Source organism: Fusarium mangiferae (assembly GCF_900044065.1).
Source record: "Fusarium mangiferae strain MRC7560 genome assembly, contig: FMAN_scaffold002, whole genome shotgun sequence".
Taxonomy (NCBI): Eukaryota; Fungi; Ascomycota; class Sordariomycetes; order Hypocreales; family Nectriaceae; genus Fusarium; species Fusarium mangiferae.
Window position 1 is genome coordinate 1,658,629 of NW_024573922.1, and position 27,366 is coordinate 1,685,994.

At 50.3% G+C, this 27,366-nt stretch overlaps 8 protein-coding genes across 8 annotated transcripts; 3 read left to right on the forward strand and 5 right to left on the reverse strand.

The window, feature by feature from the left end:
- Positions 1–170: 170 nt before the first annotated feature.
- On the reverse strand, positions 171–1,286 carry FMAN_06133 (putative L-alanine-DL-glutamate epimerase and related enzymes of enolase superfamily; the record flags this gene model as incomplete). The annotated part of the gene is made up of 1 exon (XM_041827126.1): positions 171–1,286. One exon carries the CDS (start codon positions 1,284–1,286, stop codon positions 171–173), a length of 1,116 nt encoding a protein of 371 aa, XP_041678120.1.
- A 1,130-nt stretch (positions 1,287–2,416) lies between these two features.
- On the forward strand, positions 2,417–3,518 carry FMAN_06132 (putative Alcohol dehydrogenase; the record flags this gene model as incomplete). Its single annotated transcript, XM_041827127.1, has 2 exons — positions 2,417–2,861; positions 2,980–3,518. 2 exons carry the CDS (start codon positions 2,417–2,419, stop codon positions 3,516–3,518), a joined length of 984 nt encoding a protein of 327 aa, XP_041678121.1.
- A 286-nt stretch (positions 3,519–3,804) lies between these two features.
- On the reverse strand, positions 3,805–5,199 carry FMAN_06131 (uncharacterized protein; the record flags this gene model as incomplete). Its single annotated transcript, XM_041827128.1, has 1 exon — positions 3,805–5,199. One exon carries the CDS (start codon positions 5,197–5,199, stop codon positions 3,805–3,807), a length of 1,395 nt encoding a protein of 464 aa, XP_041678122.1.
- A 647-nt stretch (positions 5,200–5,846) lies between these two features.
- Positions 5,847–8,738, reverse strand: FMAN_06130 (uncharacterized protein; the record flags this gene model as incomplete). Its single annotated transcript, XM_041827129.1, has 3 exons — positions 5,847–5,858; positions 5,913–8,466; positions 8,650–8,738. 3 exons carry the CDS (start codon positions 8,736–8,738, stop codon positions 5,847–5,849), a joined length of 2,655 nt encoding a protein of 884 aa, XP_041678123.1.
- A 3,460-nt stretch (positions 8,739–12,198) lies between these two features.
- FMAN_06129 (uncharacterized protein) lies at positions 12,199–13,069 on the forward strand (the record flags this gene model as incomplete). The annotated part of the gene is made up of 2 exons (XM_041827130.1): positions 12,199–12,738; positions 12,797–13,069. The coding sequence occupies 2 exons, from the start codon at positions 12,199–12,201 to the stop codon at positions 13,067–13,069; spliced, it is 813 nt and encodes a 270-aa protein (XP_041678124.1).
- Positions 13,070–13,453: 384 nt separating this feature from the next.
- On the reverse strand, positions 13,454–17,404 carry FMAN_06128 (putative COP1-coatomer complex alpha chain of secretory pathway vesicles; the record flags this gene model as incomplete). The annotated part of the gene is made up of 6 exons (XM_041827132.1): positions 13,454–13,696; positions 13,752–14,872; positions 14,926–16,824; positions 16,880–17,199; positions 17,261–17,310; positions 17,375–17,404. The coding sequence occupies 6 exons, from the start codon at positions 17,402–17,404 to the stop codon at positions 13,454–13,456; spliced, it is 3,663 nt and encodes a 1,220-aa protein (XP_041678125.1).
- Positions 17,405–18,285: 881 nt separating this feature from the next.
- FMAN_06127 (uncharacterized protein) lies at positions 18,286–22,808 on the forward strand (the record flags this gene model as incomplete). Its single annotated transcript, XM_041827133.1, has 4 exons — positions 18,286–18,383; positions 18,441–18,794; positions 18,844–19,669; positions 19,719–22,808. The coding sequence occupies 4 exons, from the start codon at positions 18,286–18,288 to the stop codon at positions 22,806–22,808; spliced, it is 4,368 nt and encodes a 1,455-aa protein (XP_041678126.1).
- A 1,430-nt stretch (positions 22,809–24,238) lies between these two features.
- On the reverse strand, positions 24,239–27,366 carry FMAN_06126 (putative white collar 1 protein; the record flags this gene model as incomplete). Its single annotated transcript, XM_041827134.1, has 2 exons — positions 24,239–24,580; positions 24,634–27,366. 2 exons carry the CDS (start codon positions 27,364–27,366, stop codon positions 24,239–24,241), a joined length of 3,075 nt encoding a protein of 1,024 aa, XP_041678127.1.

The window sequence follows — 27,366 nt, forward strand, 5'->3', positions numbered from 1 at the left end:
CCACAGCATACGCGTCAGGTTGATTAGGCCGTATGAAAGAGATAGAATATAATCGGGAGGCCGTAGAAGTTCAAATACACGTACCTACTAGTTACGTGCAAGGGAACTGGGATATTGGAAAAGTGCATATTCTTCTTAACAATCACATTGTTCTATCATCTCATTTCAAGTCAGGAGTAACTAGCAACAGGATCACCCAAGACATCCAAACGAGGCGTAACCCCCAATCCCGGATCCTTTGGTGCATGAACCCTCCCATTCCTAACCTCAAAGTTCCCATCCGCCGTCTTCACAGTAACCATATCTCTACACTCCAATATACACCTGAGATTCCTCTCCGGAATAGTTTGCCCAAGATGAACGATTGCCGCAAAAGAAATGTCCGACCCGGTGGTCTCCTGACAACTCATGGTGTAGCCTGCTGCAAGAGCAATATCCCTATGTCGTCGACTTTTTGTCAAACCGCCGTTCTTCGAAATCTTGACCCCAAAGCCTTCAGCCGCGTCATCTGCTATCATCTGGATTATCGATGCGTCTGTGGTAGCGAGCTCGTCGAAGTGAATAGGCACGTTGCTTCTCCGACGAAGGGAGACGATTTCGCGCCATGTGGCACAGGGAGCTTCGAGAACAAAGTCCAAGCCGGGCGGGAGGAGTCTTAACATGCGAAGGGCGTTTTCAACGGTCATGCCACCGTTGGCATCTACCAGGAAGAACTCCCCAGGCTGCATATCAGCGAGCGAGGCAGTTATTCGCCGAGCATCTTCACCAGGTTCTCCACCGATCTTGACGGAGTGTCCTATGTATCCCCGTGCTCTATGCTCTGCAACACGCTTTCGCATATTCTCGGGGTTGTCCATATAGATTGACGAGATGATAGGCAGACCAACATCAGTGCGGCCACCAAGCAATTCGCAAACAGGCATTCCCACTGACTTTCCGAAAATGTCCCAACAGGCAATGTCGATAGGTGTTTTGGCGTGCTCGTGGCCGATCAGAGCAGAGTCCATGACTTCGTTGATGCGGTCAACTCGCCTTGGATCCAATCCGATCAGCCAGGGAGAAATCTCTGCAATACCTGCTCTCACGCCGAGGGCATGAGCGGCGATGTAGGTTGACCCGAAAGGAGTGCTCTCGCCCCATCCTTCGATACCAGTATTTGTGGTAATTCGGACAATGGTTGCATCAAAACTCCTATACTCTCGCCCGCCTGACAGATAGTAAACGCCCCCCGAGTAAGGGAGGTCGACTCTGAAGACGTCTATCTTTGCTATTTTGAGTTCAGACATCTTGTTGGGGAGTGAGTGTAGAGAACTGTGTAGAACTATTAGAAGAGGACATATGAAGAATAATTGTAGGAAGAAGCTAAGACATGGTGTCACCCTTCTTATACACTCTGGCCTTACCGATGCAACTCTGACAAAACTAGCCTACCTCATGCTCCTCTGTACCCCAAGTATGAAGCTTCGACGCCACGAATCCAGCGAATGCCGCTCCCTCAACAGCTTCCGCTCATTTCGATAGGAATATTCTTCAAGCTTTCCTTTTTCGGCCTGTGAGTTTTCGGAGTTCTAAAGGAGATGTCGCCTGAATTCCAAATAGGGAAACGTGAGGCTTACTGGTATATTCTTTGGTTCCTAAACTGTGGTATCCGCGGGTTCCTGTCCCGAGATAATGCAAGGTTGGACGATGGTGTAAGTCAGCTGCCTCAGGGATTGAGGTACTGTTCAACAGTAAATGTAGAATTTAGCAAGATCAATTTTATCACTTTCACTGTTCGTTGCAAGTTCAAGCTTTCAAAGAGATCCAACATGTTTTTTCACATTCTCTTTTTTCTTTCTTTTTTTATTCTTTTCTTTTCCCTTTCATTGGATCGACTTCAAGACACTGATAATGTTCGGGAGTGGCAACCGAGCCCTGAGGACTGGGTGTACGGTTCGTATCCAAGCCATCCACATAGTCCCTTTCCACGCAGAATCTTTTGAAAATATCAAATTTAGCGCAATTCATAACCAACGACTTACTCGCTTCAGGATAAGATAACCTTTTGAAATACTTGACCAACCTCGTGATAGTTGCAATCTTTCTTGAGATGTGGATACCCTACGGCTGAGGAACCCGACATTAACCAAGACCAAACACTCCTCAAAGTTTTGGTAACCAAAACGAGAAAATATTTGGGGAACAGGATTCAGCTACAAGGAGGTATTCATGTACTGATCTACTCATGATACCATCCAATACCAAGATTGATTATAAATGAGGTTACCCCACGTGGATCTGTCAGCAACAAGACATCTCATCACGATAGCCGCAGTATAAGTACAATAGTCTCCCGCTCCGAGATCAAGATACGACAGCAATAGATACCGTCCCTGGTACGCTATCTTACTCGTAACTACTCTCTTCATAGCCAGAAATGTCTCAACCAACTCAACGTCAAGCCTGGCGCCGAACAGACGATCATACAAAGGGCACCCCCAAAGTGAAACTCGTCACAGAAGACCTTCCTCTCCCTCTTCATCCAACATTCGTTCTCATCAAAGTGCACGCAGTTGCTCTCAACTATCGCGATGCCAACATAGCCAATGGCGGCAATCCCTGGCCTGTTACTCCCAATGGTATTCCTGGTAATGATGCTGCCGGTGAGATCGTTTCAGTCGGGAATAGAGTCTCATTCGTCAAAGTTGGCGATCGTGTTGCTCCGATCACGGACTCAGAATTTGTGAATGCTCGCTCGACGGGAAGGTCTTGGCTCGCGGCCAATGAGGATGGCATCTTGGCCACTTACATTGTCTTTGATGAGAAGTTGGTGACGAAATTACCTGAGCATCTTGATTGGATTCAGGCTTCGATCATCCCTTGTGCTGGAACGACCGCTTGGTCTGCTCTCAAGGGCGCTACTATCGGGCAAACAGTTTTGATCCAAGGCAAGTCCCTTCACAGAATTTTAATGATAAGGCAATGAGTAACAAATCTCAGGCACTGGCGGCGTTTCCACTTTTGCTCTCAAGCTGGCTCGCGCTTCTGGTCTTCGGGTCATCCTTACTTCCTCAAGTGATGAAAAGTTGGAACAGATCAAGAAGCAATTCGGAAAACCAGAAATCCAAACCGTCAACTACAAGACCCACCCAGAATGGCACAAGGAAGTTCTCCGTCTGACACATGGTGTCGGTGTTGATCTCATCGTTGAGAACGGTGGCAGCAGTTCTCTCGTTCGGTCCATGGAGTGCACTCGACGTGGAGGCATTGTCAGCCAAGTTGGTTATCTGGGCGGCCCTAAACCTGAGCATTTAAAGGAGTTTGTTTCCACTATCATCGATCGACGACTGAACGTTCGTGGTATCAACGCGGGATCTAAGGATGATCAGGATGAACTTATGGCTGCCATCTCTGCAACACAGATGACTTTCGAGGATATCATTGACTCAACTTGGTCTTTCGATAAGGCAGATGAGGCAATCGAGTATGTTTGGCAAGGCAAGCAGGTTGGAAAGGTAATCGTCAAACTAGACGACTAGACAATGATTGACTGTAGTTCATTGAAGACAAATCTGAGTGCTACCGGGGAGTCGACAAAACCTACTAGTTAGCCACAGCAAAGGAGGGGGGACGGGGGCATTATTCGAGTTTCAGTAATCAGCTATATATGGCAAATAAATACAATGGATATGATTGGTGCTCTAAATCGAATTTTATTTAGATATTTAGACGACATGTTAGCTGATGAAAAGGACAAGTACAAACCGCCAACTTATTATCCCTTTCCATCTTTCACACTTACTTGCCGTTCCAACTAAGACCAACTCAACACTTGTCAAACCAACCGCTTCCAAGTCTAGCCATCCTCTTCTTCTTGGCTGCAATGAGAAACAATGCACCCAACAACATGGATGTACCAGCAAACGCCTGCGCACCCTTAAAGCCATGCTCTGCATCGATAATTGCACCTGCAGCAGGTGGTCCCGCAAGAGAAGCAAAACTCGCAATCGTGAAGGCCATTCCCATCCTAACACCAATCTTGTTCAAGTCCTCAGTCAGCAGAGAGATACCAGTGGGGAAGAGACTCTGAATAGCAGCGGCGAGAATACCATAGAAGACGGACCATACGTACAGACTAGGCTTGTTGGTGACCCCGATCCAGCAAAAGAGTATCACTCCAGCAAAGAACGAGTGCGGTGCGAAGACATTGATGGCGCCGACATGATCAGCTGTCCAATTTGCGAGCAGTCGACCAAAAAATCCAACGCCGTTCAGAATCATCAAAAGATCCAGAGACTGATTGAAGGTGAAGGGCGGGTCGATAACTGTCCGAGAGAAAGCTGCCATGAAATAGTAAGCTAGATATACCCCCAGGCAAGTAAAGAACGAGGCAGTAACGTACAAAACGTACTCAATATCTTTAAAGGCAGAAATATCTACCAGGGGCGCAGATCGACGCGGTCGAAGCCGAGGCTTGACAAGAACCAGGGCGATAAGTAGAAGAAAAAGTTGCACGAAACCCACAATGCGCAGAGTCCAGCCAAAACCTACCTTTCGAAGAAGAGTCCGAACCAGGAGGGGAAATAAGACACCTCCCGTTGCACTTCCACAAGCTGCGACTCCCATGGCCAAAGCCCGTTTTCTAGCAAAGAAGGTCGATAGTACTGCCAGCACCGGGCAGAACAGACAGCTATGGCCCAGACCAACGAGAACACCTTGGACGCCAAAGTAGTGCCAATAGTCAGTACAGAACGAAGTAACCATGATACCTGTGACCTGAAAGACAATACCACAGGCAAACACCCAGCGGAAATATCCAGCGTCGACAAGACGTCCTGTCAAGGTACCGACGAAGAACAGTAGGAAAACACTAATGGAACCGATCCACGAGATCTTGCTCGCTGGTAGACCCAGATGCTCAGCATAATAGGCCTGGAAAATGCCAAACGAGTTAACCCAGCCCCAGGTGTTCACATACACCAAGTGTGTCGATAGAACGACACACCACGCTCTCCATCCCCCGTCAGGGGGTGGTGCTGGAGCCAGGGAGCCATCTGAAGAGGCTAGACTTATCACCTCCTCAAATAGACTCTGCCCGAACTCGGATACTGATTGATTTGTACGGTCAGATTGTCCCTCTATGTTTCCTGAAAAAGGATTGTATACCTGTCCAGCAGCACCCAGGGACTGCAGCTGGAACCCTCGATCAGCAAGTGCCATATTCGCTTGCGGCGGAAGAGACGAAGGATATATGATGAAGGATGTACTACGGATATAGGTAGCTTATGTGTAATTAGCTCAAGGCGTCGATGGAACACTGAGGGAAGATGGTGATGTGAGTAGTGACTGGACAGTTCGCAAAGTTATATACTTATGCTAAACAGTGTTCATCAGTGTTCCTCTTGTGTCCTTGAGATGATTGTTCGTCAGGCCATCCACGAGTTCACCACTTGGGCATAGAACCATCATAGTCGAACAGCATCTTTAAAAGTCCAACTTGGACAAAGCTTTTGTCACACAGACACCCGACGGCCCCAGATTGCAACAAGTATGGAAAAACAATACAACTCTGAACATCGCCATCTACGCACGCTATCCTGGTTCGCATCTTGAACTCAATACATTGAGAGATCATACCTACAATACTCGATACCCGAATATTTAGCGTTTTTACGCAGTCAACCCTGCCAGCCCTATCCTGCCTCACGGATATTCACTTCCGAGCCCAGTGCAAATGCATTCCGTCCACAAGCTCGACTCCAAAAAGATGCCCTTTCAACCGGCTTTATGTGTTCGAATGTAGTCTCTGAAACACCCGATTTGTCCATGTCCCACTTGGTTTAGTCCTTCTTATCCACTTTCCAGCTTTACATGAGGATCTGTCAATGGTGTTAGTACTCCATCAATAAACACAAATCTAATAACAGACTTACACAGTCACTGTCCTGTTTTCCTTGTGGGATACCCATATCTTCAAAAGTTGCAGGTCCCTGTTTGCCTGCTCCCTTTGGTGGCATCGTTGCAGCGCTGGGAGCAGGGCTCGGCCTGTTGTCGGGCCGCTGGAATTGTGATGGAGGTGCACTTCCAGTTCTTGGAGGGCCAGATGGGCCCCCTTGAGGCCCCCCTTGAGGTCCGCCATAAGGTCCCGGAGACGGCCTGCCGCCTGGGCCAGCACCACCAGACACCATTGGCGGCTGAGCACTTGACGTTCGTGGGGGTCGATTCACCTGAGGTGGTAATTGTTGCTGCTGTTGCTGCTGATTCTGGGGTAGAGAGCTTCCACGCTCGGGGCGCCCACTGGCTCCAGGTACGCGCGAGAAGCGTTCATAGTTTTGGGACTGAGGGTTTTGCAAGCCCGGCGAGTATTGGCCACCAGTGGGTGTCTTTTGTATTCCACCGTACGGTGCTCCGTTGTCTTCTGGATAGGGAGAAGGACGTCCTCCGGGTCCTTGTTGGCCTTCCCATCCAGTGGATGCAGCTCTATTGCGGGGGTCAGGTCGGCCGGGACCTCCAGGGCCTCCAGGGTGAAGATTGCCCATCGACTGAGATTGCGGCATAGGACGAGGACCACCTGATTGTGGCTTGATGCCAAAAGCACTTGATGGGCGATCTGAGGGGGGTCCTGAAGGGGGTCCCATGCGGCCGCCTTGATTGAAACGGGGAGAAGTAGGACCTTGGGTATCGTCCTCGGGATAAGGGGCGGTGGACTTGGAACGAACAGTTAGGGGTGGTGGCCGGTCATCTTCGGGATAGGGAGCTGCCGATTGGGGTCGCACCGGGCCTTGGTTGGCATCCAATCTAACATTGAAGGCAGGAGGTCTGTCCGTTGCCGCAGGGAGTACAAAAGAAGCCCGCGACGGGTCTGGGAAGTTGACGTGCTCCGAGACGATGGTGGGCCGTATTCCGAGAGAAGGATTGGACTGCGGATCCTGTGGCTTGGGGTAGCCCGGTCCATCTAGTGAAGGTGAAGCAGGGGCACTTCCTTCACTGAGAGTAGGCATTTGCTGTGGCTGCTTGAAGCGGTCGGGGCGCTTCCCTCGCTGGGATCCGTGTTGCGACTTGATGCGGGTCAGTGTGGTAGTTTCGTGGTCAGATTTGGATAGAGTGTTATTTTCGTCCAGGGAATCGAGTCGGCCAAGGGCGTCTTGATTGCCGTGATCGGCCGCCAGCTGATACCACTTTCTAGCTTCTGACAAGCTCTTCTCAACATGGATTCCTATTTCGTTGTAGTAGCCCAAGGCGAATTCTCCAGTCGGCAGCTTAGCGGCAGCAGCCTCTTGAGCATACTTGTACGCGAGCGACTCGTTCTTCTTGAAAACGCCCTCGTAGCCAAAGAGGAACCATCGGCTCACGCCGAGGGCTGCCTCGGGAAGACCTTGCTTAGCTGCTAGGCCGTAGTAATGAAGAGAAAAAGACGGGTTGAAGTCACATCCGAACTGGCAGAGTTCGTATGCTTGTCCCATCTTGAGTTGGGCCTTAGCAAACCCAAGATAAGCCGACTTCTCGATATACATCTTTGTCGTCAATGGATTGTTGGGTAACAAGCCCTCGGGGATTGTTATGTCCGGTAAGTCGCGTCCTATGAGCATACCGTAAACATAAGCACCCTGAGGGGCGTCTTCGTCGGAGCTGTCGGCCGCGGCCTGTATCCGCTCCAGGCCAGTCGAGTAATCTTTCGTCTCTCCATGCTGGCCTAAAAGGCTCATCATGCCCATTCGGTACAACGAGGCTGAGTCCTTGAGGGAAAGACCGCGGTAGTAATGCTCCTTCGCCTTGGACATATCGTTCGACTGCTCGTACAACATGCCCATGCGATACTCGGATCGTCCATGACCAAGTTCTGCGGCGCGCTTGTACCCGATATAAGCCTCGCGCTTGTCAACACGGTTACCAAACTTGCCAAACTCGAGCCATTTTGAACGCATGTAGAGAGCTTCAGGGTGCTCTTGCTGCGACAAGTAGGTAATAATGTTGATTGCATCGACTCGGAGTTCGTGTTCTATGCGGGGCGTTGCAGGTCGGGCCTTTTCGCCATATTCGCGTATCATGGACTCTTGGGAAATGTCGGCCCAAGTAAGGACGTCGCGCGCCCATGTAATTTGCATTGAAACATTCTGTGAGTGAAGAACATGCTTGCGCGCGTTCCACAGAATCTCTTCCTTTTCCTCATCGGTTGGGGGGATGTTATCACCCTTTACCTTGGGAAAAGGCGAAAATGAGGGGGCGTCGAAGCTCATGGTGCTGAGACTCTCGGAGATCTTATCGGTGGACTGGTATGCTCGGATGTCGTCGCTTGAGACCTGTGTTGCCGGCTGGGGCCTGGGCGGGTCGGGTCCCCGAGGGTTGGTGTAAGTAGGGAGCGACGGTTCACGAGAGTGACGAGGACCTGGGCCTGAATCGGTTTGTGACCGTGGTTCAACAGAAGTAGCCTCGAGCTCCATGCGCTGGAGGTCCTCTTGCATATTTTGAGGGACCTGAGGGGTTACCCTAGATACAACAACAACAAAGAATCGTCAGCATGCCCCACCTTTTCACCGTTACAACCGCATCCGGTGCTGGCAAGCTTTATTTATATATGATCAGGCAAGGGAAAGGAACATGGGATTTGGGAAATAGAAACTGGAGACCGTGCCGGAAACGGGATTAAGGGGGAAGAGCCAAGAGACATACCTTTGAGGGGAGGGAGCAACAACTTCTGGCATATAATAATCATCAAAGCCGCCGGGGACAAATGTCGCGCCTAACTGTGGGGGAGCCATCTCGGTTCGCTGGCCGTCTATCGCGAAAAGGACGTAAGATGTCAGCAAGAGGGTCGGGGGGGAATAAGACGAATAAAGAAGGGGGCCCTTGTTCTCGTTCACAGCGAACGAATGTAAGAGCTGACGGGGCGCGGTCACCGATGACTGCAGAAGCAGCGGCGTAACCCCTCTTTGCCTCGAGCCAGCAAACAGCAGGCTGTTTATAATGCGCGTGCGTTAGGCACTGGCTTGGTAAGTTCGCTGGGTTGAGTGCTTGCTTGCTTGATCGACTGATTACTGGTGGTAGCAGTTCCAGCTGCAATTCAAGGTTTCCAGAGCTAATTTGCGGCAGGGACTTGGTTCAAATAATCCAAGTAGAACCAAGTAGAATGCGATACCCTGAAGCGAAGCCCAACGATGGAGGAGATCCAAAAGTAACGATAATGCAGCGGGGATGCTGTAAGAGGCCCGGCCCAATCCTCTTCAGGGGCTGGTGATCAAGCGCAAGGGTCCTGTTACAGGGAATATCCAGCGCCCAATCGTTCGTGGGGCCAGCTGACGCTGAAGATGGATTTCGGTTCTTGTGGATGAGCGAAGGATACAACTGCCGTGTAATTTGAGATTGGAAGGAGAGATTCTAAGTTTGATCTTGCGTAATTTAGATGGCGGTGCTTGAATATTGCGTTGAGATTTGCAATATTCATCGACACAGGACATGTTTCTCGGAGGGAGACAGAGTCTCGCTAGGTATGGAAGGTATCCAATGTTCAGGCACCCTGGCACGCTGCTTGTTTGAGACCCACAGTGGCTCGGCGGCCATGAGTGCCAGGCAGTGCACTGGGCGGCAGCCGTAAATAGAACTCCAGTCTCGAGTGATCAGCGCTGGAGCTCTCAGGAACGGAACGTTGGCTTGCGTAGGTGACATGTCGTACAGCCAGTGGGCGGGTATTTCAAAGTGGTATCTCAGCCGGTGTCCAAGTCGCATTTCAGGCATTGTGAACTCTCTTGCATTTTTTTTGAGTTCTCGGGGGTGTAAACAACGGTCCAAGGTCAAGTTTCCAAAGTTGACCATCATCAGTCATCAAGCAAGCAAGCACATCAAATACCTAGGCAAATGGGGTATTTTCGCCATAACACTTCGGCGCCGCTCCCTGCATATCAGCTCTTACGAGGGAAGTACCGTGGAGCGGGAGAGAAAGAAAGAAGAGGATGACGGGAGCATGATGATTGCTTACATGGTGAGTTGCTAGCAGCGGCTGAGTTGTTAGCTTTCTTGCCAAGCTGTGCATATTGCTGATAGCTGGCCATCGCGGTCGGAAGCACGAATGGCGAAACAGGTTACGGCTGAGTGGAATATGAAGTCGAGGAACAAAGGGAGAAGATAGAAAGTATCGGGGCCGACTAGACCGTGGCGAGCAGAAGGGCCTGATGCCTTTGTTATGTATTCGCCCGCCTGGTGTTTCTAGATCTGTGACACCACTATCACTAACCAGCATATGCAACCCTGGCTTGGGACTTGCGACTTGAGAAAATGGCGGGCGCCGGCGTGGGAGCTGTTCGAAGAGCGGGGCACACCCAAATGAATGGACATGCGAGACAGCGAGAAGTGCGTGGGGAAAAGCGAGCTGAAGGCTGGTACGTCGTGCTGAATGCAATGCGATGCAATGCGCGGTGATAAATTTGATGCTGGAAGTAATGCTGGCGGTAGCTGGGTTGTGCTGTTCTAAGCCACAAGATTCGAGTGCCGAGAACTAATAATGGATGGGATGTGATGCAATGTGCTGGATCGCAGCAGGGATTTTGCTCCAGTTCCTGTTCCTTCGATGGAGCTTCTCGTTTCGAGTTGTAAGCCAGGAGATGAATCAACCGCTATCGATCGATCAGATCAACGAGAGTTGGCGAATGGAAGGGTATCTTCAGGTTCGAGATTTGGTGGTTATACTGGAGCAGAAACGAAACTGAGGATGGATGGTAGGATATTTGAAAGAGGGTTGATGGAAGAAATAATAGGTTCTGTACTGTACACGTCCTAGGTCTTCGACGTCAGATGCTTCTTGCAATCATCTGGGCGTTCTACTCTTGTGTACCTACCTACCTTACTGCATCTCTTCCATGCCCTCCCACTCCATGCAATTTGAGGGAGCTTACACCGGGAACTAGGTAGGTAGGTAGGTAGGTAGGTGAGACGGGTGCCACGAAACGGCAACTCCCTGCCCTATCAAGTCCGACAGCATTAGACGTTATCCTTGGTTGAACACCGCATCTTGAGTATATTAAACAGGTGCACAAACGCCACAAGGCAGATCCAGCGTCCGTCACATACGCGGGGCCTTGCAGTTGAAGCTGATTAGTCTAGGCATAGCGGTTTCAACCTTGGCATCTTCGCCTGCTTCTCGAATTTGAGGTGGAGGACAGCCACAGGCAGACTTGGTGAGGGGCAATTCAATAGCTTCGAGTGGCTGATTCCCGTGGATGCCTTGCCTTAGCTTCGTCCTTGGACAGTCAGTTCAACATCTCCTTAGCGGTGTTTGGTCGGGTTCTTCATTTCCGACCACGCAATCTCTCGAATGTTCTTTGTGTCCAATGGCTGTATATGCATGTTCATATGGTACGTTTGCTCAGCCACAGCCCTAGTTGTTATTTTGAGATCATCTGTTTACATGGAATACTCAATCTTGGTAGCTTGGCTTGCTTGGGACTATAAGAACGGGATAAAGTGGGTTTTTCGTTTTGACTTTATTGCCTTTGACGATCAATATTTTGTTGAGGCAATGTCGTAGTCATACATCGGAGTATATGTAAAATCTCCACGAGCACAAGCACAAACGGAATGGCTGCCACTCCACCAAGAGCCATGTGAGGCTCTGCTGGCAATGCAAGCGACAACAAATTGTGAATCAATGGAATATGTGACATCGGCCGTTACTACACCATCACAGGCGAACCACGCTTCCAAGTTTGCATGTCGGTAAAGCACGCCTGAGAAGACGGTATCATCGGCAACGCTGAAACAGCGATGCTCTTTGCTGGAGGTGTTGAACTCTGATCAGTCACATTAGTGTCAATGCCAGATATGGCGACAAGTACAAACCATTGACAAACCTGAACTTAAAGGTAGACACAGAATTCAAGGTTTCTATAAAAATAAAATGAAGTCCTATGTCGAAACTTTTTGAAGTCCCTGTTCATCGTTGCGATCATCCGTGACGGTGATGCCAGCGGGACGGAATATCCTTCACCCGCTGATCCCTGCAGCAAAGCGACCTCGCAGCAACCTACCACAGGCATGAGCCGTGGCCTCGCGTCACTGGATGCAGCCTGGTGAAGCTTCGAATTGGATCCAACCTAATATCATCATCAACACTACCAACCACAGACAACACCACGACTTGATCGCTGCTCTCATAGGGCCATCACATAAATCCAACCTGCGAAACATCAGCTGCCTCACATTAAATCGTTGACAACTCCATCGTCCACCATGGCCGAACGCAATCTTGCTCAGATCATCTCCCAGCTCAAGCACTCCCCCTCTATGAGCTATACCGACGCCAACGCCCTCCTCTCAAAGGCTAAACTCGCCCTCCTCAAGCTCAACGCCCTTACACCCGCTCCCTCGACCCCGACGCATATTCTGCCTCTCGCCCGCGAGACCTACGAACAGGGTGCCCTATTTGCCATCCGCGCCCGCAACCCCGAAGCTTTCACCCGCTACGTCCAACAGCTTCAGCCCTTTTACGAGCTTCCCGCCGCTGTTCTACCCCCCAACTTGGCCGAGCGCAACAAGGTCACTGGCCTGAGCTTGCTTCTACTCTTGACGCAGGGTCGATATGCTGAGTTCCACACTGAGCTTGAGAGCTTGGAGAACCGAGAGGGTGGTGGTGGTGACGTTGAGAGCGACCGATACCTTGGCTACCCTATTCGTCTAGAGAGATGGCTGATGGAAGGATCCTATGACCGGGTATGGAAGGCCATGAAGAGTAGCGAGGTGCCCTGCGATGAGTATAGCGTATTCTCAGAAGTAAGTTTGCATATTGATTCCAATTCCGCCTAAGTAGCCAATACTAACTCGGTTGTAGATCCTCAAGAATCAGATCCGCTCCGAGATCGCTTCCAGCAGCGAGCGCGCATACCCCAGTCTTCCTATCAGCTCCACAAAGTCCCTTCTCTTCTTGGACTCAGAGGGCGATGTCATCTCTTTCGCTCACCACCGAGGCTGGATCGTTCGTGATGGTAACATCTACTTCCCTGATACTGCTGAAGGCGAGGATGGCGACCAAAACAAGGAGATGAGCCAGATGGTGATAGAAAACGCCCTGGGCTACGCACGTGAGCTTGAGACGATCGTGTAATGAAGTTGACAGGTCAGGTTTCTTGGCGAGAAAGTAAAGTGAAGACAAACATAGACTAGTAGAGGGGATCCACGGTTGCTGTACGATTAACCCAATTGATGAGTTCGCCAGCCAGGCAAGTCTCAAAACAAACGTCAAACAACTGGTCTTTAAACGTGATTCCTTAATCTTATGCTTCTCGCATATAATAAGGCTAAGTTGCAACTACAAAGACATGACTCCTTTGCCATCGTTCTATCAGCCAGCGTCCAAGTCCAACCTTTTAAAAGCCTAGACTTTCCACTTCGTCTACCTGGCTCCTTTTTGTGCGTCGTTGACTCGAAACTCCCAATTCCGACTATGCGCTCCCGTTATTAAATCTTACTCAACCATGCTCTCCCCAGTCTAGGCGAACAACTTCAAACCGCTTCCATGCTTGCCAATCTCACATACTTCACACACTCTGCAGACAGTGCCCTTGTACTTGGTGTGATACTTAGAGCCATCGAAGGCACACTCCTCATATGCAGTACCGCTATAGATAGGGGTATGGCTGGCTGCGCACACATCGAACTCGGCGAACTGGTCGAACTCAATTCCAATAGCATCGTTGGGATTGCGCTCGCACTGAGCCTTGGTCTTTTTGGCCTGTGACATTTAGGTCAGTAACCGGAGCGAGCATTGGAAGTTCGATTTCACTTACGTTTTCTACAATCTTGGTGGCACCACCATTGGCGATGATGCGGTTAGCAAAGCTCAAAGCAGAATTGTAGTTCTTGTTGCGAATAGCCAGCTGCATTGCACTGAGCAGAGCAAGCTGTCTGTGAGGAACCTCGATCTTAGGGATAGTGAAGTACGCTGACAGTTCCAAGCTCCTCTGGAGCTTCTCCGCGTCCTTAGCCACGACATCAGGAGCACCCAACTGTCTCCTGGAAAGCTCAATGCTCATGGCGACAGCATACTCGCTGGCCGAGGTAATAAGCTTCTTCGCCTCAGTAACCTCATCCTCACTTGACACGGCGTTGACAAGGATGGAGTGAAGGATACCCTTGAAGATGCCGATACCAGCCTCGAGCTTGTTAGCCTTCATCGAGTCATAGCCCGCTTGCAGGTCGTTAGAAGCAAGGTGCTCGAGATCTCGGGGGATAATCGGCAGGACCTTTCGGGGATCTGTCTCATCGAGAGTTCTGCGGACATAGTTGATCAAAGGCGGCAGGCCCTCAGAAGCGGGAAGGAAAGTCTTAGATGCTGAGTAGACTTCCAGGAATCGAGACTTGAGAGGGGCGAAGTCGACAGCTCCGACCTGTCGGTTGAGAAGTTGCATAGCAGTCTCGAAAGATCCGCCAGCAACGTGGTCAACGGCCAGTGGTGAGTTTCGTGCCCACATATCTGCCTCGCTGCTAGCAGCACCGCCAGCGTCGACGCTTTCAACATTGACAAAGTCACTATCAGCCTCAGGAATGTCATCGTCTCCCATATCCCAGCCAGCAGCATCTTCATCGTCATCATCGATCAATGCGCCGTTACGCTTGGCGGCTGAGTCATCTTCCATAGCGTCCTCAAAGCCTGCATTGGCGGTAGCAGGCTCATCCTCCAGGGAAAGACCTTCAACCTGACCAAGCAGGGCCTTCTCAAAGAAGGACTGCGAGGTAGCTTTGGTAGGCCAAGAAGACTCGAAAGTATGCACAACAGGCTCACGGATAGACAAAGGCTCTCCAAGTGTTGGCAAGGTGAGGTCCTCTTCGGTCAAGCCGGTGGCCTCCAGGATAGACTGGCATTCCTCCTCCAGACCATGAGACTTGGCGGTCATATAGGCAAGGGGGTCTAAAATTTTGTTAGTTGAGCGTTCCTTGAAATCGACTTGGCTTGAAACTTACACAGATCGATCTCCTTGAACATTTGGATACGGTCCTCAACCTCTCCAAGGTATAGTGCGTTCTGGAACCGCGAGGTAAAATCACCACGGTGCTCGGCAATCTTAGCCATGCGAGCAAGCCTAGATTGATTACCAGTAGCGAGGTATAAAAAGGAGAGCTTATCGAATTGTTTGAGTTTTTGGTAGCACATCTCGACAACCTTATGGTTACCGTGTGCCAATGCTTCTGTGCTCAAACGGGTCCAGAACTTGGGCTTGTCAAGTTCCTTGGCCATTTCAACAGCAACATCTAGGTTGCCGCATTCGATGGCTAGGTCAAATCGAGTGGTGGGGTCCTGAACGAACTGAAGAGCAATTTCAGGGTAACCCTTCTTTTGAAGATATGAGATAATCGATTGACCAACGAGACTGGAGTTTCGGATGATGTGAAGCATTTCCTCGTAGTTGCGTTTGACAAGGGCCAACTTGAACCGGTATTCCGTGGGATCAACCTGAAGGATACGGGGCTTGGCGGCTCTATCGAGGCAGTAGACGTTACGGCCCTTGACCTTGACCAGGTACACAGTCTGGTCAAGGGTTCGGACGATACCGTTATCACCATTAAGCAGAGTATACTTTACATGGTTAAGTGTGGAGTAGAGCAGAACGCCAGCATCATCCCAGGTGGCACTCTTGATACGAATGGTCTCATGAAGAGTACTGACCTGCTCGAGGGTCTTGGACACGATTGTGACGTTGTGCTTGCTTAGAAGAGCAGCGTAGAGACCATCGTTAGACCAAACAACATACTTGACACCATTGACAGCGAGCTCAGCAGTACTCTTCTTCTGCTGGATGTCATAGAGGTGGACGGAAGTAGGAGCAATGATTAAAAGATTGCCTGTACCTCCAAAGTAGATATCGGTAGTTCCGGTGGGGGGCTTGAAGGATCGGGTGGTGTTGTTGGAAAGATCCTTGATATCAATAGTCTGATTGGCGGTGTTGAGAACGGCAAATCGGTTACGGGCAACGAAAATGGCAGAGCTTCCAGGGCCACGCTTGGACTCAGCAGGCTCGATAGCGCCAGAGCCATCCTTGGGAAGGTTAACCAGCTCATAAGATCCGCCGTCAGCAGGTGAGGTAACGAGAATAGATCGTTCTGCAGGGTTGAAGGACAATGTCCGGGGTGCTACCCAGGCGCTGCCAAGCTTCTTGAGCGACAGGAGCGTAGGGCTCTCAATGTTCCTCTGGAAGTCATAAGACTTGACGTGCTTCTCCTTGGTGACGTAGAAGAGTAGGTTCTGATGAACGGCTGAGGCAGGGCGCTCTCGCTCTAACTTGAATACCATCACACCATTATCGTGACCAGCAGCAAACAAGTTGATCTCAGGATGCGCCGCAATGACCCAGAAGCGATCATTTTCTCTCTTGAAAGACTGAACAGCGGTTCGCTTATTCAGGTCCCATACACGGATGGTCTTATCCTCTCCAGCAGATAGGATCAAGTCCTGATGAGGGTGAAACAGACATCCGGACGCATTCTGGAAGTGTCCACGGCACGTATCGACTTCCCAAGCCTTGGTCTCGCTCATGCGCCACAGCTTCACTAAGCGATCATCGCCAGCGCTAACAATGAGGGGCATGGTGGGATGGAAAGCGACCCAGTTGACGCCACGGTCGTGACCTTCGAGAACAAACTTGACGACAGCATCAGTGTTTCCAAACATATCGGTCTGGTTCTGGTTGGCACGTGCCATTTGATCTTCGAAGGACATCGAGGTAGGGGCGGAGTGCTTCTTTCGGAGACCGGAAATGTCCCAAACACGAACGGACTGATCGAGCGACGCAGAGACAACGAGGTCTTCCTTGGGGTGAAATTGGGCGCACATGGCATAGTGGTTGTGGCCAGTCATGGTGCAAACTAGGGACAAGTCAGCATTATCGGCTATTAGACCAAGGCAGCAATCTTGACCTACTCAAGGAGCGGTTCTGCCAGTTCCATATTCGGATGGTCTGGTCATCGGATGCTGACAGAATCCAGGGAAGCTCGTGATGGAAGAAGACGGTTCGGACGTAGTCGAGATGGCCGTTAAGGGTGAAGAGGCATCGTCGAGTCTGGTAAGACCAGACTTTGATCTTATAGTCGTCACCGCCAGAGACGAAAAGCGGCTGTGTCTTGTGAAAGTCGACACCACGGACAGGACCATCGTGCTCCTCGAAGCGGTCAATTAGAGTTCCCATTCGGTAATCCCAGAGCTGAATGGTAGAAGAGTGTAGCGACACCAGGATCCATGGTCTGGATACAACTTGTCAGCTATAAAGCTTGCGATGCGGTTCAGCGACGTTGGACAACGAACCTCTTTGGGTGAAAGGCAATGCCTTTAGCTCGCGAGGACTTGGACTCGAACTGTGCAAAGGAGAGTGTCAGTAATCACAAGCAAGCAAAGCAAAGCAATTGCATCGCAATCTACCTTGGTCAACATTCCCGGGGAGGACTGCATATTGGCGGGGAGGTGAAGCCGCAGCTTCGAGCATTAAGGGGTGGAACAATTCAAGGCGCCCAGAAGCGGATTGTAGAATGCAGCTATTCGGCTTGCGTGTACCTTGATCGCGAGATTTGGGTGCGAGCTGACCAGCACAGCGCGGGCTTGTCGAAGTATACGTGAGGTCAGAGTGAAAGGGAGACGTAAGGTAGTTGAGTTGAATGCTGGCCAACGAAGCGAACTCCCAAGGTAGGCTTAGGCTTGGGCAATATGAACACGATGCTCAATTGTGGGCTATCACACCGGCCGGGGGAGTGCAGGTGTAAAGCCACAGTAATGGAACGCAACATTGTTCCCCCGAATGGAGGGGCTACATGGAGTAAGACAGGTGTGAGAGGGTAAGAAAACTGGGGACATGCTCCCTGAATGTGGCTGAAGAGTGCCCGAAGATGCAGGGGTTATCGTTTCTGCCACGTAAGGAAAGACGGTCGAGGGATGAGCTTCTCCTGTCTTTTTGTTTATCGGTATCAGCTCGGGCACTAAACCCAATCCAGCCATCAGCTAGCTCCTGGGTCTCAGTGACGATGTTCGACTCCTAAGCATTCTTTGTCTTTGACTTACAACGGGAGTTGATGCCTGGTGATTGAGAGTCTGCCGCACGTAGAAAACATCTTGAGCGTGCTCGGGCTCGTTGAAGACGCCCAAGACCAGAATTGTGCCGCCATTGCGTGTCTAATTCTACGTCGTCGCTATCTTGTCCAAGCTTTCTTTGGAGAGCTGTCCTTTGCCCCTCCATCGCGAGGCTCCAGGTCCTCCACAGATATCCAGTACTTGCTATATGCAGCAGCGCTCTGCGTAGACTGCAAGCAAATATGCCTTGCCTTTCTCAATGCCTGGCTATGGCCCTGGTGGCCGCTACAGCTTCTTTGGCTTCCCCGTCAGTCAACGTGGGAATGAACGCTGCGTTTCCTCGTGCTCCATATTTGCTTGAACTTCTGTAAGCTTATTCTATTTCTGGTGAGCTACCTATGATGTTGCTTCTGACCTTTAACAGAGAAACTGCCGCTGGGGAAAATTCAACAGCATACTTCCCTCTACTTGACAAGATTGCTGGTGGTCACTTTCAATCAGCCAATTCAGATGCAGAGCTCTACGACCGTTTCCTCAAGCTCCTTGAGCAAGACGGGCACGTCACTACACCGGACGCCCTCTCAACTTTCAAGCTTGCTCTTTCACTACGTGCTGCCGCACCACGAATAGAAGCACATTACCAATACTACACTACAGCTGTCGATTCAGTATCCAAAGCAGACACCAGCGGGGATTGCTCGATATGGGCCTTGATTGATAGCAAGAAATACTGTTCAGATACTCTCGATAACGCCGTGGAAGGCGATTTCTCCACAAGGTAAGCTGTTTCGGCTACTTTGGACACCACGACCCTAACCCGTGAATAGGCAAGCCAACTTATTGCCGTTTGATCGAGTCCTAGGGCTTGGAAAAGATGCCATCCTCTACGCGGACCCAACATCTGCCTCTTTCGGCCCTTTCCACATTGCGCTCTCCAAAGCTGCCAAGCAGGGAGATGTGTCATATAGACTGCGATATCGCCGAAGCGCAGCGGCGCCTACTACTCCTTTGTCTGTGAGCGGCTATGGTGTCAAGTTGGACCTAAAGAGAACTGACTACATCGTTATTGATGATCGTGAAGCCAGCCAGGAAGGCAAACAGAAACCTGCCACAGCCGACGTCGGTCTTGACACAAATGAAGATGTTGCTGATTTGAAGCCTCTCTCAACCTCCGAGCTAGCATCTTTAGGCCTAAAGACTGCTTCGTTCATTCTAAATAGTGAAAATCCTCTCGATGCTTTGGTCAAATCGACCCAGGATTTCCCCAAGTTCTCAGCATCGATTGCCACTCATGAAGTCACAAAGGAGTTTGCTGCAGAGCAGGAGAAAAACGTTGCTGCCGGTATTCCCAGTGGCATCAACTTTCTCTGGATGAACGGTGTCCAACTTATTGAGCGCCAAATTGAGCCATTTACGCTCATTGAGATGATTCGCCGTGAGCGCAAGCTGATCGATGGGGTTCGTGATCTTGGTTTCAATGGCCAACAAGCTAATTCACTTCTTGGACATTCTGAAGTTGCCAGCTCCAAGGCTGAGGATGAACTGCCCAGGTTCGACTGGACAGATCGGTTAGAGGAGGGCAAAGCACTCTTGTGGTTGAATGACCTCGAGAAGGACGCTCGATACCAGAAGCTCCCAAGCGATTTGACAGCAGTATGTAAGAAGATTACCTCTTGAGATCATACCACTAACGACCTCATAGCTCCTTCAGCGTACATATCCTGGACAACTTCCGCAGGTGGCTCTTAACCTCTTCCACATTGTGGCACCAGTTGACTTCACCAATATTGAGGATGGACGAGCATTTGGTCAACTAGCCCAGTTCATGCAACGCGGTGTCACCTTGAGGTTCGGCATACTTCCCTTGGCCACTACGCCTGCTTCTGCTGCTCAGGCCAAGGTCGTTTATCATTTAATGGAAACATATGGATTCGAGTCCCTCATTACTTATCTCCAAGAGAGTGAAGAGGGGCCAGAGGGTGCGGCCAACAAGAAGGCTTTCACCAGGGCTATTGATGGACGAGAAACACTACCAGGAGCCAACAAAATGACATTGGCCGAGATTCTCGAAGCCGATACTTATAAGCAGAAGGTGGAAGCAAGCAAGGCCTGGGCTAGCCGACTCAATGCTGACACTGCCGTGCGTCCTGTCTTCGTGAATGGTTTGGCTATTTCACGTGAGAAGTCGTGGGTTCAGGCCATGGGCCAGCGATTAACCGAGGATCAACAGGCAATCCAAAAGGCTGTCTACTTTGGACAAATTGAAGAGGGGACGCCTGTTTCGGATCTCTTCCTCCGTGACGCTCTTTCCAAGCGCAACACGTACATCTTTCCTGACGATGAGAAGGCCCTTCGCGTTGTTGACGTCAACAAGCTTCATAAGGACTTTGCGGGACTATTCAGCAATATTGCAGTCCTTCCCTCATACTCGAAGGCTTCCAAAGAAAGCTGGGCTGTGCTCACAGTCGTCGCCGACCTTGCAACCGGTGACGGACAAGACCTTCTTCTTGCTGCCCTTGAATTCAAACGAAAGAATCCTGGCGTTCGGCTTGACCTTGTTCACAACCCGCCGTCATCCGCAGAGGCTCATGCCATCAATGGTGCCTTCAAGCTTAACGAAGGCAGGCTTGCTGAGATGAAGAGTAAGGATGATCTGAAGGCCATTCTTGAGGCGTCTTGGATAGCTGAAGATGATGGCCTTGGCACTGCGCTTGCCGACTTCCTCTCTGCTTCGAAAATTCTCCCTGGTACAAAGGGACTACTCCTCAACGGCCGAGTCGTCGGTCCCCTGCCGTCCCATGTGTCTTTCAAGGAGGACGATTTGCAGCAGCTATTGGAATTTGAGCAGCGAAATAGGATACTTCCTGTTTATGCTGCGATTAAAGACCTTGGCTTCGAAGATAAGCTTTCGGATCCCATTGCAGCCGCCAAGCTCACCTCGATCACGGCACTCTCTACTATTTCTGATCTCCCTCAAGGCATCTTCGAGTCGGCCCCGTCCATTCGAAGCTCCATGTACAACACTTGGAACTCTACTCATAGCGCCATTGAAGTCGGCAACCCCGAAACTGCAAGTGTTCATATCGCTGGTCTCCTGAATCCTACCAGTGAACAAGGTCAGAGATGGGCACCCATCCTCAAGGTCTTGTCTGAGCTCGATGGAGTGTATCTGAAGCTTTTTATGAACCCGAAGGAAGTAGTCGGAGAACTCCCCATCACGCGATTCTTCCGTTACGTACTTGACTCAAAGCCTTCTTTTGATCAGGCTGGCCATGTTCAGAACCCTAAGGCGACTTTCAAAGGCCTTCCCTCTGAAGCTCTATTAACAGCAGGCATGGATGTACCTCCTGCTTGGCTAGTGGCTGCTAAAGAGTCTGTACAGGATCTGGACAACATCAAGCTGAGCGCTGTCAAAGCCGACATCGATGTGATTTATGAGCTGGAGAATATTTTGATTGAAGGTCACTCCAGAGATGGCAAGCGAGATGCACCAAGAGGTGCACAATTGACCCTAGCCACGGAAAAGGATCCCCTTATCACAGATACCATAGTCATGGCCAATCTGGGCTACTTCCAATTCAAGGCAAACCCTGGTTTTTACAACATTCAACTCAAGCAAGGCCGAACGTCGAAAATCTTCACCATCGAGAGTGTCGGTGCTCACGGATATGCCCCTGTTCCCGGAGACGAAGGCACGGAAATCGCCCTCATGGACTTCAAGGGTACGACCCTGTATCCTCGTCTCAACCGCAAGCCAGGAATGGAAGAATTCGATGTACTGGAATCTCCAGACAGCGAAGACAGCGGAATTGTTGCCAAGGGCCTCAAGTTTGCCGAAAGTCTTCTCGGAGGGGCCAAGTCTCCAAAAGAGATTTCGGCCGAAGAACATGCTGAAATCAACATATTCAGTGTTGCCAGTGGTCACTTGTACGAGCGCATGCTCAACATCATGATGGTATCGGTTATGCGCAACACCAAGCACACCGTCAAGTTCTGGTTCATTGAGCAGTTCTTGTCTCCCTCATTCAAGGAATTTATTCCTCATATGGCTGCTGAGTATGGTTTCAAGTACGAGATGGTTACTTACAAGTGGCCTCATTGGCTTCGCCAACAAAAAGAGAAGCAGCGCGAGATTTGGGGGTACAAGATCCTGTTCCTTGATGTATTGTTTCCGCTTTCCCTGGACAAGGTAATCTTTGTCGATGCTGATCAAATCGTCCGCACTGATATGATGGACCTTGTGAACCATGACCTAGAAGGTGCTCCGTACGGTTTCACACCCATGTGCGACTCGCGCACTGAAATGGAAGGCTTCAGATTCTGGAAACAGGGCTATTGGGCGAACTATCTCCGCGGGCTGCCGTACCATATCTCAGCCCTCTACGTTGTTGACCTTAACCGGTTCCGCCAGCTGGCAGCAGGAGACCGCCTTCGACAGCAGTACCACGCACTCTCGGCTGACCCTAACAGCTTGTCCAACCTGGACCAGGACCTGCCAAACAACATGCAATTCACAATTCCAATCCACAGTCTTCCTCAAGAGTGGCTCTGGTGTGAGACGTGGTGCAGCGACGAGAGCCTGGCCCAGGCGCGTACCATTGACTTGTGTAACAATCCGCAGACAAAGGAGCCCAAACTCGATCGCGCCAGGAGGCAAGTCCCAGAATGGTCTGTCTACGATGAGGAGATTGCGGCGCTGAATCGTCGGCGCAACGTTGTTGGAGATATGAGTGAGAAGAACTCGAAGAGCAGGACGATGGAGGAGGAAGTGCATACAAAGGACGAGCTTTGAGGAAATCTTAGCTTATGCCCAACTTGACTTGGGTAAATTTAGAATTGCACATATAACGATAGATCTGATCTATGCATAATCTTCTAGAGTCATTCAGTTATTCCACATCATCAGCCACCAAACCTCTAATACCGCCTCAAGTCTTGACTCAAAAGGCTCTATAGTAGCAAATAGAAGTATCGCCAGTGACAGTCTTTGGCGCAAAAAAAAAACTTAACTTTTTTGATGACTGCTGCATCTCAAGACCAAAATCTCACATTATAAGCAGTGTCTTTATCTTGTCGAGGCAGCCACAATTCAAGTACAAGCCTTATCGGCAGCGAAGCCACCTACGTCAGCCCATCATCTGTCTTTTGTGGTGGTTGTACCCTTAAGTCAGAAGATTGCATATCACATGCCGCTGATGACATGTTGCCTCTCGCTTATTCCCAAAGGGTACAAGTTTGCCAGTCCAGGTACAGTTTCGTGAAATTAATGGTGTTGTTGGCATTCTAGGGTAGGTAGGTGTAAATCTTTTTGATAGTGCCAACTACATGCAAAAACCAAAGGGGCTATATGGGTTGGAGGTTCTAGTAATGCTAGGATTCATGTATTCTAGATTCCTCTAGATTGATGCCCATTAGCCTTCATCACTAAAGAGGGGCATGGGAGTCGGATTATTACCATGGGTAACCCTTCTCACTAGCCTCCCCCTTACTTGGGCAGTGTGGCCGAGCTGCACATCGACGTGTCATCAAATCAAAGATGCATATCCAAATTGTCATATCTGTTCCTTACTTTAGACCATGCTTCGCCTCGCTATTGCTGTAGTACGTATATGTACGCAAAAGTCCTCCCTAAATACAACTAACACCAATGTACAAAGCCACATGCCCCTTACATGCTCCTGACAATGCGTACCCTGCCGTGCAAAACATGGAACCGCACTAGCATTCGAATAAACTCAGCCCGCCCTCTATGTTGAGTAGAAGCATGAAGACCAAAGCCGGGCCACCCGGCCCATGGACGTCGTCGATAAGTGCAGAATCTGTATCAGGGGCCGAGGCCAGGAAGATCTGTCCAAGCCGTATTCATGCCATCCCATTCCTTAACGCCTCGTGTATGTTGTTGTAGGTATATCGTGTCTATTCCCAATTCCAAAATCCCGGAGCCTTGTACACCACGGAGAAGTTATTTCTCTCCCAAATAAATAAAAGCAGACAATCTCGTTATGCTAAGTGCCATCATGTGAGCCCCAGGCCACGGGTGTCATAAATGTTTTGTTAATTCCATGAGCCCCAGGTCTGAAATAGAGGCCAGCATGTAGAAAGAAAAGTGGCGGGTATCAAAAATGCCGCTTAATCCAGGCACCACGCTCCGTAAATCCTTTACCAAGTCGCAGCATCGAGGATCGAAAACATCAAGAGAAGGAAATGCATTATGCTTGTTGTTCAAGGCTGACTCGTCTCGCGCTCTTCTCGGATCGAAGCCATCGACGAGGCCTGGCCGACGCCCAACATGGATGAATGGCTTAGCGGTGGCATTCCGGCCGATGATTTGACCCCTGTCGCTGAAGGGGCACCGCTGGGTGCTGACGTTCCATTTTCTATCTTTTGCTTCGTGAGTTGGGCTGGGTTTATGCCGTTTTCACCGTTGGGTGTTTGCGCTTTGGAGTTGTCTGCGGACAATTCTTTATGCAGTGGTGACGACGGAGAGTTGGACTTTTTGCTTCGAGCATCACCATTTGCTGTGTTAGCCCCGCGTGAAGAATTGCGTGGAGAAACTCGACCAGTCTGATGAGAACGTTAATAAATATCACAATTGACAGAAGATAGAAGAAGCGTACTTGTTTGGCCCACCGAAGACCACAGCTGTTACAAAGATCCCTTTGACCACTGGGTCCTCTTCGCCATTCGGGCGTGTTTCTTGTGTGGCAGTTGGCGCAGTCTCGCACCACATTGCCAACGCCCTTTCTTCGCTTTCGTTTTTTCTTGCTGGACAGCAGGCCGCCAAGTTCCTCAGCAAGAATACGGTTAACCTTTTCCATCTGCCGCAACTCAAATTGCCAGCTAGAGCATTTCGTTGTTCTCAATTCATCAAAAATGTTGTCCTCTGAGGCTAAAGCAGCGTCTTGGCTACCGGGGGCTAACGCACCACCGGCAGGCTGTGAAATATGACCCGTGGCGTGGTTTTCGGTGCCGTTACTGGATCTCGGGGTTGCGGCGAGAGACCTGGAACCGGTGCTAGCGGGAGCCAGGTTACGTGATGATGCCTTGAGAAGCTTTGTCTGGGCAAGCAAGAACGATGGCTTTTGGCCCTCAGAGGCGTCACCCGGGTACAGAGTCGTCTGGGCTTGCAACACTTGGCCCCTTCGGTTCTGGACCTCGTGTTTGCATGTGACAATTTTTCCTCGCCTGGCTTTTTCCAGCGTTCGCCCAAACTCGGGACGTGATTCTTTTCGCATAAGATCCTGTATACTAGTTCCCACTAGGCTATCAGGCTGGAGGTCGAGGAGAGATCGGATATTCGAAGAGACATATAAGAACAGGCCCGATGTCGAGAGTTTCGTCCAGAGTTCGCTGTCACCAATACCACCATTCGCTTCAAGATTGCGGCGACTTAGAGCAAACACCGGTCGCTTGCGGCCTACCAAAATGATGCACTTTCGACCCTTTCCTTGTTCGACAAACAGTGAACCGTGGCTTTCGAACCAAGTGTAACCACTGTGCTTTCTGCGTATTCGGAACACAATGTTGACAGGGTTTCCGGTTGTTGTGTCCTTCAGCTCGCGTGTAACAGGAACAATATCAGATGGATGACATACTGTTGAAAGTGAGTTGCCAACCAAATCCGCAGCCTCATATTCTAGGACCTTCTTGCAAGACGGAGAGAGATATAGAAAGAGACCTTTGAGCGAGAGAACGTGAACCACATCGTCGGTATTCTCGAGGAGCATCTTATCCCATGATTGCTTATGCCAATCAGAGGTGAGACCCTTGGGGCTGAACTGCTGTAACAGGGTGGAGACATCGTCCACGCCTAACGTCTGGCCGTTATCGGGCTCCCAGTGACTGGATTGCGGTGGTGTCCAGATGTATTGGCCAATGTCGCTGTGTTTGTAGTTCACCTTTACACCACCAAGGTCTTGATTCGATGCGATCGCGTCCGGGCATTCAACGAGGTCGATCTGGAAGCCAATAAAGTATCTGATTTCATCAGTGTCCCACGGGATGGGAATCATAGTAAGAAGGTTGAGGAAAGGTTTTCCACCCTTTCGATAGTTGATAAGACTCTGTTGAACCTCCCTGCCTTCGTGAACCATCTTCTTCAAATTGTAGACGGCTCCATCATCAACGAACTCTCGCTTGGAGCCCGCTTCGACTTTGCCATCTGGGGCCTGTAGAAAGCGGCAATTCTGGCCGACAATCTCATGACGACTATAACCGGTGAGGTTTTGGAAGTTGTCGGAAACGTATATAATAGGGCAATCGTTCATGGAGACATCGCAAACGACAAAGGCACAGGACATGTCCACAGCGCCAAGTTGTATGCGCGGGTTCTTACGAGTAGCGACTAACCACAAAGCTTTAAGCATATCAAATCCACTCTTTGAGTATATCGTCTTTTCCTTTGAGTCCCTCGGGGCATCGCCAGTTGATGGGGTCGTTGCAACTGAAGTGCTGGTCGGATGAGTAACGGTTGAGGAGGACATGGCTCCGTGTGAGTGTTGCTGTGGAGGTGAAACAACAGAGCCGGAGGCAGTTGAGACTTGGCGAGAAAGTGCAGGTAAGTTTTGGTTGTTATCTCCAGTATTCATGTTATTGAAAGCCGGATGGTTCATAATACTGTCGCCCGAATCCTCTATGGTATCCATAGCGTTGTTGGTGGGAGCCGGGACTGGGGTCGTCGTGGGAGGGTTGCTTTGGTTCATATTTATGGAGCCGGCATCCGGAGAAAGATCCATGGAGAAGTCGTTACCAACCTGAACTTGAGGGGTCAGTTGGCCTTGTGGGAACTGGCTCATGGACGGTGAGTAAAGGTTCATCGGCGAGGCGTTGCCGGCCATCTGTGCTCCAACGCTCATGCTTGCAAAGGTAGAGGGCATCATAGAACTCATCATATCAGGGGATATGGTCGAATAGTCATTAGGGTCAGATGTCATATAATTGCCCATTTGGTCCATGCCGATGGAGGTATTAATGGTGGGAAACCCCCCTCCCATGGGTGGTTGGTTAAATTGGTACGAGTTGAGGTCGGCGTTATCGGTTCCAAAGGCCATCACGTCACCGTTGCCGACTGAAGACATCCGCCTTTGCCCTTGCTGCTGCTGCTGATTCATCTGGAACTGACCCATAGGGTTAGTAAAGGCTTGGGGCATGCTCTGTCGACGGTACAGCTTGTCTTGATTATCGCGCACAATATCATCGAGGGAATCTCCTCCCCCCTGATAGAAGTTTGGATCGTTCATATTGTGCTGCATGTGGCTCTGCTGGTTCTGCTGCATTCGAGGTTGTTGGAACTGTTGAGATGGTTGCTGCTGCTGCTGCTGCTGCTGATGGGGAGAGTAGTAGCCATCCAT